Source organism: Raphanus sativus, unplaced genomic scaffold (genome assembly GCF_000801105.2).
Source record: "Raphanus sativus cultivar WK10039 unplaced genomic scaffold, ASM80110v3 Scaffold0661, whole genome shotgun sequence".
Lineage (NCBI taxonomy): Eukaryota > Viridiplantae > Streptophyta > Magnoliopsida > Brassicales > Brassicaceae > Raphanus > Raphanus sativus.
The window spans coordinates 19,649-33,044 of record NW_026615978.1 but is presented as its reverse complement, the minus strand read 5'-3'; the positions used below and the strand labels follow the sequence as shown (position 1 = coordinate 33,044).

Below are 13,396 nucleotides of genomic sequence, written 5' to 3'. Positions count from 1 at the left end.
CTGTAGACATACATAAGACACACTATCGTTAGTTTCCTGTTATATTCCCTTTCAAAAGTTGAGAAATGTAATTAATAACACTTACGTTTCCTTTTCGAGAGAATACACACGAAGTTCATACATGACTTGATGTGCTGTGACAGGATGCCGAGTAGGGGAAGTTGCAAGGCCTGAATCTTGTTGGACCAGAGTCTGCAAACCAGGATCTGCCTCAGCATGAGGAATAACACATGCTACACAGGCCGCTAAATATTTCCCACATGGAGAAAAATGAGCTCCCATTTCACTGCAAAGACAATGTAACAAAAGTGAAATATTATTTAGCATTACGATCATCCAAGATTTTATACAACTATACTAAGGAGAAAAATTTACCTGCAAAGAACAGCGTGATGTATTGCTAATCGGCACTTGTCGGACCTTAGTATTGCACATGGGTCTTTGATGTCATGTGACCACACTCTAAGTTTGACAGTACAAGGCAACTCTGCAGCAGCAATGGAAGTAGCCAGTTCAGACGGGAGTCTGTTCACCACAGGTTGAGCTTCAGTTCCTTCCTGTTGAGCGTTACGAGAGGGAAGACCTCCTGCTAAACCAGATCCTGCGAAGCGGGTTCGGTCCCTGGTGTGGCCGCTTGCAGAAACTCCATATAAGTTAACACCACCAGGAATTTCTAATGACGCCACTGCAGCCTCTAGACTGGCTGTGGATGAATGAGATGCTGAAGAAGAACCTGCATGAGGAGGAGCTGTGCCACTACCACCAGTAGGAAGAACACCAGCCTGGCTTTGAGCCATCAACCACCCTTGTAGAAAAGGTAACTCCCACGAAACTCTGTCTCTGGAGTGAAATAATTGCTGAAATTGTCCAAAATCAAGTAAATCTGACTGACTTGACACTTGCCTGGGAATTCTATTTCCTCCAACAGGTTGAGCTTCGTCTATATCCATAGCATCAACAGCTGTGGTCGAAGCTCTAGCTCTAGCTAGGGAGTTTTCTGGGACATGAGGGGATCCAGCAAGATCGCCGGACATAGCCAAGGGAAGAGGAGGAGGTGGAGGAGTAGACATTGTTCTGCTGCTGCCGTGTTCTACTGAACTTTGATTACTCTGAAACCTTGATGGAGCACTCCTTGGACCAGTAGTAGCAGTGGAATGTTGGATTCTTGGATCATCAGGAGAATATGAAGGCAAAAGCAAGTACGGTAACGGCACAAGTGGCAGTTCCGCTGCCATACTAGTATGACTGCCACTCTGCGTGTTGGTGAAGAAAATAGCAGGAGGTGGATATCGCAAATAGCCTGGAGATGTTGCTCTAGTCATTGCGGAATCTGGTGAATCAATGTCAGTCACCTGCCATTTGCAGTTAAAAGAGTAAGCCCACAAAGTGGCAGAACACTGACACAATCCTCACAATATGTAGCTCACCTCTGCAGTCAAGAGAAGAGGAACCCCATGTGGATGAAAGTGTACAGCTCTCAGGGAGCGCCTCGTCTTCAAAACAATTGCTGGTGTTGAGTCCTCCCCTGTCTTATCGTAATGCCATATGTGCAACTTCAAAAGAAGAAAAAAAGTATTAATCAAACTTTAAGAAACCTTTATAACAGATATTTTACTCTGAAAGGATAGGCTGCATGCAAAAGGCAGTAAGATACCTTATGACCAGATGCAACAGCAAGTATATCACCTTCAGCGTGGAAAGCTATAGAAGCAATAGGTCGATCTGTTTAGGGAAAAGAAGAAGAGGAGGACGATAGTTGATTATATGCCCCAAAAAAAAAAAGAGGAGAAAGAACAAAATGCCATAATGCATAGCACTTACAGAAATCATGAGATCTAATACAATCTGAAGTTTTTGCATTCCACAAGCGCACCTCATGATCTAAACTTCCACTAGCAACTATTTCTGAGTGGCGTGGGTGGAATCTGACCTGCATGGAAGAAGTCAATAGCATTAGATACTAAAAGCAGTAGGCTAACGAAACTTAAATCATAGCAAGTGTTGTCTAACATGCTACACCTTAAACCAAAAGATAACAACGTTGACACCTATCATCCAACCTCTACATAACCAATCAGGAAGTGACAAGACAAATAGAGCCACCAAATTCATTTCAATTAGGTAATACAGCTATGGTCAAGCAAAGCCACTACCTAGTAACTATGGGAAGTCATAAAAATTAATGAAGAAAAGAGAAATAAGATAGAAATTCTCTAACTCACCACCCATGGTGTCCTCCGGTGGCCGCTCAGAACTTTTAAGCATTTTCCAGTCTCACAGTCAATAATCTTAACAGTGTGGTCACCACTACAAGATAAGTAAACCTCATTAGCGATCTGAAACGATTCATAGTACAACAAATAATACTTACTGCGTAGAAGCAAGAGTTCTTCCATCAGAACTAAAAGCGGCTGCAATAGTTGACCTCGGAGGAGGCATAAGAGGACAGTAGGTAGCAGACAAATGCTGCAATGACTCTGCCTCAACCCTACATACAAGGAGAATGTAATCCACATCATAAACTAATCTTCACATAAGATACCATGAAATAAGAGGCAGAAGCAAGGTAGGTACCATGAAATAAGATTATGTCTCTGCTCGCTCACAGGTTCCCTACTGGTTCCACAGGGTGAATCAGCAGCAGTAACACATCGGCGGCTAACTCCCCATCGTTTCCGTGGCACAGACTTTGTTTTAGGTGAAATCTCTCTCTGAACCAGTAACCTGAAGATGCTCCTAGACCTGAACAATCAGTAAGATCCAAGCAGATCAGAAGCTAAAAGAAAGAAAGAAAAAAGTAATCTAGTTCAAGATTCATTCCCAAGCAAAACTGCCTTTTAAAATTGCTGAAACTAATGTCATAGTATTCGTTCTGAGCATATAGATAAGGTGCCAAATCTGATGAAAACATAGAGATCTGTCGCTTTAAGAATAACTACATAACCATCCAAAAACAGCCATCTCCTATAGATCTCTTCAATATGAACAATAGTAGTCCATAATTCAGATGCATCAAAAAGGGTTCCTTCTTCTTCTACTTTCGATTCCATTTCCACGATAATAATAATAGTAATAAAGTTATGACCTTTGGCGAGCCACTGGTTTTGGTGAGGGCTGAGGAGAAGGTTGATCGTGTGACCACATAGATTCCGTCATCTTCAAATTCACATCGAATCCATATTAGATGCTAAATCTGAGATCTCCCGTGGCAATACACGCCAATTCGCCCCGATCTAAATTTTCCTAATTTCCTCGGCGGCGGCGGCGGTGGCGGCTCCGACCTCAACGTGATGGGTTTGATTTCTGATGAAGAGGAGGGACGAAGAAACCTAAAAGGAAAAAAAAAAAGACACGATGCCTTGTCTGAGAGAAGGAAGGTCTGGTAATAAACGATTTTTTTTTTTTATTTTGCCTCAGCTCTTGATTATCTAGACTCCTCCTACTTTTCTATTTTAAATGATACCCCTGTATTTTCTAATATCTTTAAATTAAGACCTTAATATTGTTACTTAACTCGTATAGGTAATTCCATAATAGACATATCTCTTACTTTTGAAAATACAACTCGTTAAGTAAAACAAACCAGCCTATCATAAACAAACCTTTATACAGACCATGATTTACGACACATGACACAACTTTTGTCGTGGACAAATTAATCATATATAGTACATGGATAATATGTTTTTCTATTTTAGGCTCTTGTGTTTTCTTTTAAAACATACTACTTGTTATTGGCTTCTTCTCGTTTGCCCTTGCATGTTAATTCACCATAAATACAAAGTATTATACTATGGTATAGCACATAATCTTGATTGGTAAAAGCTCAGTCGTCTTAGTATAGATAAATCTGTTTTACCAAGCTTGCTGACTCTATTCAAATCGTTTTTTTACATTTTTTTTGTTTCTTTGGATCCTAAATATTCAATAGTTTTACCGGATATGCACATTATAGTTCGCAATTGCTATAACATATGAAATGTGTCTGAAGAAGTACTCAATTAAGGTTAACTCAAACCTTTTATAGATCTTGAGCAAAGTGTGATATTCACTAACTAAGCTTACTTGAAATTCACTAGCTAAGCTTACTTAAATTGGTCATATCACTGCATGATGATGTTCCTTTCTTGATGTACAATTTTTTTTTCCAGTTAAATTAGCATTACATTAGTAGTTTTATTGTAGTATATTTGCTAACTGAAGGTTAAATTTTGTGGATGTGATTCGTATTAAGATTATAATAAGTGTTAGTTGGTAATAAAATAATTCTTACTGGGGGACATAATGAGAAATATTGATATATTTTCAAAATAAATTACAAAACTAATTATATAGAAGAAAAATAGAAAAAAGACGAAACCCAACCCTCGGATAAAAAAACCTTGAGGCACCACCACCATCTCTCCTGTCTTCTTCTTCCTCCTCCTCTAGCTGCGCCGCTTTCTCACACTCTTTGCGTCGTTCCTTCAGGTAGGTTTGTTTCGATCTCCACGCACTTCTTCTTCTTCTTCCTAGCATAAATTTTAAGCCAAGAGCTTCCTTCCATTCTCCCGTTCTTCCGTAGGAACTTCACATTAGATTTAATTGTAAAGTTGTAGATTTGGGAATCCAATTGGTTTTGATAATTAGGTAACCGAACTTAACCGTAATTAATTTCTCCGAGAGGGACTTGTCTTTGTAGTTCTCACTAACTGATTCGCCTTATAATAAGGGGATTCTGATTTAACTAACTCTAGGGTTCTGATTTGATTCTCGTTTTTTTTTAAGCAGGAGCTCGTCACAATGTCACGGAACAAGGGTTTGGCAGAGCAAGATCTTAGTAAATTGGATGTGACTGTGCTTCATACTCTCTCTCCTGAGGTCATTTCTCGCCAAGCTACAATCAACATAGGTTAGGTTTGCGTACATAGCAAGGCTTTTTCTTTTTTTTAATATTTTTTCTCTCTATTAAGTTATGTCAAACGAGCTAACCATTGGGACAATAGTAGAAGCTAAAGGCTATAGTGTTATGTCTCAGGAACCATTGGGCATGTCGCTCATGGAAAGTCCACTGTTGTCAAAGCTATATCTGGTGTGCAGGTAACTTGACTGTGGCTTTTTTTTCACAATTCAGTTGACCATGAGTGATTTGAATCTGTGCTATATTTTGTTATACTAGAGCAGTTGATTGATTGAGCAGCGTGGACTCACTTATATCATTTGTATTATTTTCTCTTTCTTGTGCAGACTGTTCGTTTTAAGAATGAGCTGGAGCGTAATATCACCATTAAGCTTGGATATGCAAATGCCAAGATTTACAAATGCGAGGATGACAAATGCCCTAGACCAATGTGCTACAAGTGAGTTTTTTTCTTGCAAATTTGTTTTTTTTTTAAATCTTCTAATATAAGGTTGTGACGGAGAGTCTTTAACAATGTATTTGTTATTATAGGGCATATGGAAGTGGAAAGGAAGACAAGCCACATTGTGATGTCCCTGGATTCGAGAACTCCAAGATGAAACTTTTGAGGCATGTGTCTTTCGTCGATTGCCCGGTATGATTAGTTTTTATGGCTCTCTTCATTCTTCTTAAAATGCTATTTCCATCTGTTTTTTTTAATGCATCTTACTGATGTTATTGTGCTCCACCTGCATGTTTTTGCTTCTGGTGTCTTGTTGGGTGGAGGGTTTAAAGAGAGAGGATTGATTGATGTGAAAGCATTTGATTTCTCCACTCTTGGCTTTATTCTTGTTGATGATCTTCTTGTTCTATTCGTCAGGGACACGATATTCTCATGGCGACCATGCTTAACGGAGCAGCCATCATGGATGGTGCACTGCTTCTTATCGCTGCAAACGAAAGCTGTCCGCAACCACAAACATCCGAACATCTTGCCGCTGTTGAGATTATGCAGCTCAAGCATATCATAATCCTTCAGAACAAGATTGATCTTATCCAAGAGAACGTTGCCATTAACCAACACGAGGCCATACAGAAATTTATAATGGTTCAATTTTCTTCTCTCATGTGACGTCCTCATTTCATCAGTTGGAATAGGGTTTAGGGAACTTGGTACTCATATTTTATAGCATACTGATTGCAGAACACTGTCGCGGATGGTGCCCCAATAGTCCCTGTATCAGCCCAGCTGAAATACAACATTGATGTTGTATGCGAGTACATTGTCAAGAAGATCCCAATCCCTAAGAGGAATTTCATTTCACCACCAAATATGATAGTGATTCGGTCTTTTGATGTCAACAAGCCCGGGTTTGAGGTTGATGAGATTAAAGGTGGAGTTGCAGGTGGAAGTATCCTAAGGGTATCTATCTCTCTCTTTATCTCTCAACTACAACTTGCTTATATGCCCCTTTCTAGCTTTGCATATATATATATCACAGTATATATCATGCAATCGGTGTCTCTAACTACATTTTTTATTGATTTTTGTAGGGTGTTTTGAAAGTGAACCAGTTGATTGAGATCCGACCTGGAATTGTTGTGAAAGACGAGCGGGGGAACCCAAAATGCACTCCAATATACTCACGCATTATTTCACTATACGCGGAGCAGAACGAGCTTCAGTATGCAGTGCCTGGAGGTCTAATAGGAGTAGGAACAACAATGGACCCAACTCTTACTCGTGCAGATCGTTTGGTCGGTCAAGTCCTTGGTGGAATAGGCTCCCTTCCTGATGTGTTTGTTGAACTCGAGGTAGGAGAGATACTCTACTTCTTCAGTCTTCTTCTTTGGTAATTAATTAGTTAAGTTGGGTTAATGTAAAAAAGATAATCTCTGGTAGGTGAACTTCTTTCTTCTACGGCGACTGTTGGGAGTGAGAATAAAGGGATCGGAGAAACAAGGGAAAGTGACAAAGCTAACAAAGGGAGAGATTCTGATGCTCAACATTGGTTCCATGTCCACTGGAGCCAAAGTTGTGGGAGTGAAGAACGACCTGGCTAAGTTGCAACTCACCGCTCCTGTTTGCACGAGCAAAGGAGAGAAAGTGGCTTTGAGTAGGCGTGTGGAAAAGCATTGGCGTTTGATTGGTTGGGGTCAGATCCAAGCTGGAACCACCATTGATGTTCCTCCTTCACCTTTCTGATGAGCTCCACAAATTTTATTAAAACCCTCAAAAGATAATAAAAAGTCTTCTTGTTCATTTGGTTTTTTTTTTGTTTGGGGAGAGTACCTATTTTCAGATATATTTGTCACTGCTAGTTTACTGTGTTTTTTTCTTCCTTAGATGATTATTAATTTTTTTTTGTCTGTTGAAATGGAATTTTAATCTATTTATATATAATTCAGTTAACTCTCTCCAGGTTGAGCCACATCAGATTCCAGCGTGGAAACTGGTGTCTTCTTTGTTTGACACGTCAGATCACTTAATTGATATTACAATTTACAATCGATTCCTTTCGGCTGCTATTTGGGCTTCCATAACTATTGATTCATCGAAACCTTACTCTGTTCATCTTCCAGATTGTAATAAACCAGAAACGTTTAGGCTTGAACCCATGAAATCTTATACTATAAAACGTATGCTTGAACCCATGAAATGGATCAGTTCTTTCTTCACATTCATAAGCTTTCTAAGAAATCAAAGTCGATAATGGCTAATTCCTCTGTCTTCCTCGCCGATTTGAAGGCCACCTCCACCGCTGAGGTCTGTTTGCTTAGAATCTGGGAAGCTATGATTGTTAAGCGTGACGGCGAGTGTCGACATGTTCTCCTGGACGCCAAGGTGAATCCGGCTTGACTCTGTGGTTTTTCTTTTTGTTTTTTTTTTTAATTCTTTCTCGCGTTTTTTGTGTTTTGGTGATAATAGTTCTTCACTAGAGATCATTTTGTTCCTGTATTCGTTATCAAAATAGTTTTTTTTTTTAAATTCGTTACCAAGCTTTTCTGATTTTTTTTTGTTTGCCATATGAACAGGCGACCATGATGCCGGCGACGGTGAATGTAAACTGGCTTGCAACTCACAGGCCTAATACATCTCCAGCTTTAACCTATGCAGCCTGCTACAACACGTCATGGATCCTCAGGTTACATGTATGGCAACCCAAGTCATGATTGCGAATCTGATTTGAATTTTTCTATAATCAATCACTCTTTGTTTGGATCTTCTGTTCATAGGTCCATCTCTGTTCTCCGGAAAATTGAATAAAGCCACAAGCCACGAACTGCGAAAGAGGAATAAGAAAGTGATCCGAATCTCCAGAGAGGTGATTCTGGCCATGTAGATGTAACACCTCGAAACCCCCTCTTTTGTGTTCAAGTTCATGTGAATCATACTACACCTATAAAATAGGTAAGCCTCATCTCTCAGAATCATCCTCACTAGAAAGTTTGTTTTGGTACTTTACTCTTCTGTTTTTATTTATTAGAGATCTGATCGTGATTACTCTCACTCATGAGTTCTGTGCATAAAGACGATTTGATTTCAAAATTGTTATCTATTTTTAACTCGCTCGCTTTTCTGAGAATGGATCTATTAATACTTAATTGTTTTTGTTCAAAGTGTAGGCTAAGCACCACAAAAGTTGGGGACAAGCCACTTCTATCTATTTCAATATTTGTCCAGGTACTTCTTCTTTGCTAATTAAAAAGAGTCCAATCAATTAAAGAGTCTTTACTAGAGTTTTCCTAGGGCACATTCTCAAATTTAAAGTTAGATTCTTCACCTTTTGTTTTCTGATCTCTTGGCGTATGTCATAACATACTCTCATCTTCGTATCATCTTTTTACAGTTTATGGGGTTTTGTTAGATTTTGGAATGTTGATTTCTAAGTTCAATTGGTTGAAATTTTATAATGCAATGAGTCTATTTTGCAGGCAGCCCGGAACAATGTGCTTCTTGCTGTTCCAGCCCTGTTATATGCAATCAAAAACTATATCAGATTCGTGTTGCTATTACTGTAGCCAGTGTAGCTGCATCTGTTGCTGCTATTGCAGCCACCACCACCACGTCTTCTATCTCTAGAAGGGATGAGCAGATAGATGGCTAAAACTGACATGGACGTTGCTTCCACTGCGACCCTTGCGGATGCTCAGTGTATGGAGGCTGCTGAAGTGAGTAGAGCTGAGAGAAAGGTTCTGCCGGAGATATCTGACACTCACTGGCGGTGAGCCACAAGTTTAGTAGCTTCAAAAATCTGTATTTTGATCGTCTTAGTTTTTTTAAAGGATTGATTTTGATGAAGAAATTCAGTTCTTTTGATTTTATATGAGACATGCTTAGTACTGGCAATTTAATTGACATTGCTAAAGTCATATTTTAATGTAGAATATGTAAGAACAGTTTATTAGCTTAATACTAAGAGATTTAAGTTAATGTTTGGGTATTTGGTGCAGTGTTAAGAGGAGCTTGGAACATTGCATCAGTGATTACATGATAAAGAATTGGCTACTTTTGAAGATGCAGCAACGTTATTAATGGTAGCAATGGAAGCTTGAGTATTTTTGACCAAAAAAAAGGAAGCTCGAGTATTAGTCACAGTAGCTAACTTATTCAAGAGGATAATTTATTGGTAATTGCTAGCAGAGAATGGCTTCAAGAGGTTGTCAACTTCTCAAACTTACTTGCCAAAGGTAATGAAGATTATCATTCCTTTTTGGTTTAGTGTACGTTTCAGTTCTTAGATACTATTCCTTATGCTTTGTTGGTTTTGAAAGTGATCTCCGCTGGAAAATAGTCATGTTTATATCAACACTCTGATGAAACAAAGAAAACAGGAGCCAAATTGTTTGTGAACAAGTGATATTTATATCAACACTCTGATGAAACAAAGAAAACAGGAGCCAAATTGTTTGTGAATAAGTGGAGATCCTTAGCTTACTTTACATGGATGTGAACTTTGTTATAAGAAACACACATAGATATTTCAAAATGGCAGGATAAGAAGAGAAAGCAGAAACATAGCTAAACCTGATATATAAAACGTATGTCATGACAAAGATGAGGGTAATGAAGTTATGGTATCCACTTTTGTCTATTACTCAAGACTTTCTCTGAGAATCATCAAAATGAAAGACTGTAAAAGGTATGTCTTGGAATTGTTATCTAGGCTTTTAGTATTAGTTTATTTTGTGCAAAAAGTTTTTTTGTTTTTTGTTTTGTTTGGATCATCTATTTTATATGTTTCTGACTAGGTTTGTAAGTCTCATGATCCTTTTTGTGATTCGCCTTTGGGTGGAATGTATCTTTATTTTTTGAACAACTGGTGGAATGTATCTTTAATAGTTTGTAGTGTTCACTTTTTTATTTGGTGGAAGGTGTGGAGAGATGATCCATGGCCAATTCTATTATTTGCTATCATTTCAACGATGTAATTATTCAGAGTAAATATAGAATATCACTCGGCTTATATAAAGTTCCACTTTGCAGCATCAATCACATTCCAGTTTGGTCAATTTAGCTGGATTTGTAATCAGGAAGGAAAATTATAACACATCGGCCCAACTTGCAATTTGCAAAGTCTTTCGTTTATATTTCGCCACAGAGACGGCGTTATTTCGAAAACTCTGAGCCACACTGCTCGAAAGCAAGATAGTGAAAAATTTCTTCACAACTTACATGTTGAGTATGGAAGGAGGAAAACAGAACGGCTGATGCAAGAAACGCCCATAAAACCAGACGTGATCAGGTGATCAGGCTATCTTGAGATATAATATACCATAACAAAACAACCTGGTTATCTCTACCCCTACTCTAATCTGCGTAAGCCTTTTCAAGATTATATAACGTTCTCAAATTTGTTAACAATCTAAATGATACCACCACTATGTTTTATTTTTATTGTCATCTCGAAACATACACATACACACTAAAGATGGTGTGCAATTAACATTATTTTATTTGGACTATCAATGCTAAAGGTGATGCTGCACAAGCACAACTAACAAATTAACAAGATGCTTAAACTAATTAAAATATTCATCCTATAGAACAGAACTAATTACACTAATTTTTTGCTAAGCCAAAGATTTTTTAAATCATTGAACTTCAAACACAGTTTTAAATTATAATAAATGATAAGACTCTTATAAATTTTTAATTATTTTTTTCTATCTACTTAGCCGCCCGTAGGGCGGCTTTCCCCTAGTTTTACATAAAAAAATATAGAAGATGGTTCAATCAGTGGACCAACCCTTGTAAAAACCGGTTTGGTTTGTTCGGTTAAACCAGACGATTTTGTTTATGCGTTCTCCACTCTATAAACCCTATTAGAAAAGCAGAAACAGTCACCAGATTGGCGATGGCGGAGAAAGGAGTGGAAACAGGTGAGAAATCTCTAAAGGAGAAAGGGAACGAGTTCTTCAAAGCTGGGAACTACCTAAAAGCCGCAGCTCTCTACACTCAGGCCATCAAGCTCGATCCTTCTAACGCTACTCTTTACAGGCAAAAGTGTTCTTTGTTCTAACAGTTTTACGATTCTTATTTAGTTTCGAATCTAAATTGTTGGGTTCTGATGGGGTTTCCTTCCATTTTGAGCTGAGCTCTTAGAAGATCTGATTTTTGTTCTCTTGTGACATATGTTAGACCTTAAAAAGATTGTTTAGGTATATTATTATCCTTGAATGGCTGACATTTCGGCTATATTTCAAACGACAATTTGTGATTTGTAAAACTAAAGTTGATGACTTTCTTAAGTGCATCGATTAAGCACATGTTTAAATGTTGCTAAACTTTTTCTTTACCCGATGGTGCAGTAACCGAGCTGCTGCCTTCTTGAGTCTCGTTAAGCTTAGCAAAGCCTTAGCTGATGCTGAGACAACCATCAAACTCAACCCTCAATGGGAGAAGGTATATTTATATATATGTTCAGACAAGAGACCGTTTCTTGTCTTTTTTTTTTTCCTCTATGGTTTCTGTTCTGTTTCTTCCACAGTGACATGTAATATCAGTTATGTAAACAAGTTTGTTTTTTTGTTCCGATCTATCTTTTTCAGGGGTACTTCAGGAAAGGTTCTGTGCTTGAAGCCATGGAGAAATATGATGATGTAAACCCCCTTTTTCTCTTTTATTCTTTTTGCTTTTGATTTACAAAAGCTGTAATCATAAATATTAATAATCTCTTTTGATGATTGCGACAGTCCTTGGCTGCATTTGAAATGGCTCTACAGTACAACCCACAGAGCGCAGAAGTCTCAAGAAAGATCAAGAGGCTCGGTCAGCTGCAGAAGGAGAAACAGAGAGCTCAAGAACTCGAGAACTTGAGGTCTAATGTCAACATGGCCAAGCATCTTGACAGCTTTAAATCTGAACTGGTTAGTTTCCTCTTTACTCCCAAGTGATGTTCAAAGAATCACTGAAAGTCTTTCTCCCTGCTTTATTCATCTCAGATTCTGATTTTTCTCCATCAAACACTTTCAGTCTGCAAACTATGGAGCTGAAGAGTGTTGGAAAGAGATGTTTTCTTTTCTTGTTGAGACCATGGAAACAGCTGTCAAGTCGTGGCACGAGACATCTAAAGTGGATAGTAGAGTCTATTTCCTTCTTGACAAAGAGAAAACACAAACCGATAAGTACGCACCAGTAGTCAACATCGATAAGGTATTAAAGAAGTACATGAGAGAGAGGAAAAAAAAACAAAACCTTCTTGTCTTTCTGCTAACAGTATAGGTTCATTATTGGCAGGCTTTTGAGTCACCACACACGCACAGTAACTGCTTTACGTATCTGAGGCAGTACGCAGAAGAATCCTTTTCCAAAGCTGCTTGCCTAGTGACATCAAAGAGTAGTATATCTTACCCGCAGGTGAATCCTTTTTTTGCTTGCTAAAAGTCTATTTTTTCTGGTTTTATATTATTAAGGACTGATAGGGATGACTATCTCTTGTGTCGTCAGGTGTGGAAAGGTCAAGGCTCAAGGAAGTGGAAGCTCGGACAAAACGACGGAATCTTTGTTCAGTTTGAATCTCCATCTATTCGAAATGTTTGGTTCATTCCTAGCTCGAAAGAAAAGGGGCAGACATTATGCAGGTAACTTACTAATATGACTTCACACAAGCTTTTGTAACTTAACTTACTGGTTGGGGGGCGGGGTTTGATTTTCAGGGAGCCTCAAGGTCTAGATATCGGTGCACATGAGATTCTCCCTCGCATCTTCAAGGAAGTATCGAAGAGCTCGTAAGGCCATTTATTTTGTTGCTGTTTGATTCTCAACTCTGTATCCAGATTTTGATCAGTACTAAAGAAAAAAAAGGAGTTTCTTGTGTGTTTGTGCTACTCAGACAATTCACCTGTGTTGTTTTGTTTCTTACTTGAGAGCTTTTTATTTTATGTCCTGAAGTGTGAAAATCCAATGTTTACGTCCAGTATTCATCATTTACATACACACATGTTCTGCTAAGTTAGAGCTAGAACCATGTGAAAGCTTACCGTGAACAATAATATTCTTCTGTACAAATCGAT

General features: G+C 38.4%; 3 protein-coding genes across 6 annotated transcripts; 2 read left to right on the top strand and 1 right to left on the bottom strand.

The window, feature by feature from the left end:
• Positions 1 to 50: 50 nt before the first annotated feature.
• Positions 51 to 3,397, bottom strand: LOC108822170 (uncharacterized). Its single transcript, XM_056997476.1, has 9 exons — positions 3,086 to 3,397; positions 2,575 to 2,742; positions 2,372 to 2,488; positions 2,223 to 2,307; positions 1,822 to 1,930; positions 1,655 to 1,722; positions 1,428 to 1,553; positions 376 to 1,352; positions 51 to 286 (listed from the first exon to the last, which is right to left on the bottom strand). Exons 1-9 carry the CDS (start codon positions 3,154 to 3,156, stop codon positions 82 to 84), a joined length of 1,926 nt encoding a protein of 641 aa, XP_056853456.1. The 5' UTR covers positions 3,157 to 3,397; the 3' UTR covers positions 51 to 81.
• A 937-nt stretch (positions 3,398 to 4,334) lies between these two features.
• Positions 4,335 to 7,266, top strand: LOC108818977 (eukaryotic translation initiation factor 2 subunit gamma-like). 4 transcript variants are annotated; one of them, XM_056997477.1, is made up of 9 exons: positions 4,335 to 4,470; positions 4,771 to 4,891; positions 5,018 to 5,079; positions 5,227 to 5,339; positions 5,432 to 5,534; positions 5,760 to 5,987; positions 6,084 to 6,302; positions 6,434 to 6,694; positions 6,783 to 7,266. In XM_056997477.1, the coding sequence occupies exons 2-9, from the start codon at positions 4,783 to 4,785 to the stop codon at positions 7,083 to 7,085; spliced, it is 1,398 nt and encodes a 465-aa protein (XP_056853457.1). In that variant the 5' UTR covers positions 4,335 to 4,470; positions 4,771 to 4,782; the 3' UTR covers positions 7,086 to 7,266. The 4 variants fall into 4 exon arrangements, with proteins under 4 accessions (XP_056853457.1, XP_056853458.1, XP_056853460.1 ...); XM_056997478.1 differs by having other exon boundaries at positions 4,358 to 4,474; XM_056997480.1 differs by having other exon boundaries at positions 4,364 to 4,470; positions 4,768 to 4,891.
• A 3,936-nt stretch (positions 7,267 to 11,202) lies between these two features.
• LOC108819088 (uncharacterized) lies at positions 11,203 to 13,264 on the top strand. Its single transcript, XM_018592078.2, has 8 exons — positions 11,203 to 11,381; positions 11,693 to 11,786; positions 11,933 to 11,983; positions 12,077 to 12,250; positions 12,357 to 12,536; positions 12,621 to 12,740; positions 12,831 to 12,964; positions 13,040 to 13,264. The coding sequence occupies exons 1-8, from the start codon at positions 11,239 to 11,241 to the stop codon at positions 13,113 to 13,115; spliced, it is 972 nt and encodes a 323-aa protein (XP_018447580.1). The 5' UTR covers positions 11,203 to 11,238; the 3' UTR covers positions 13,116 to 13,264.
• Positions 13,265 to 13,396: the final 132 nt, after the last annotated feature.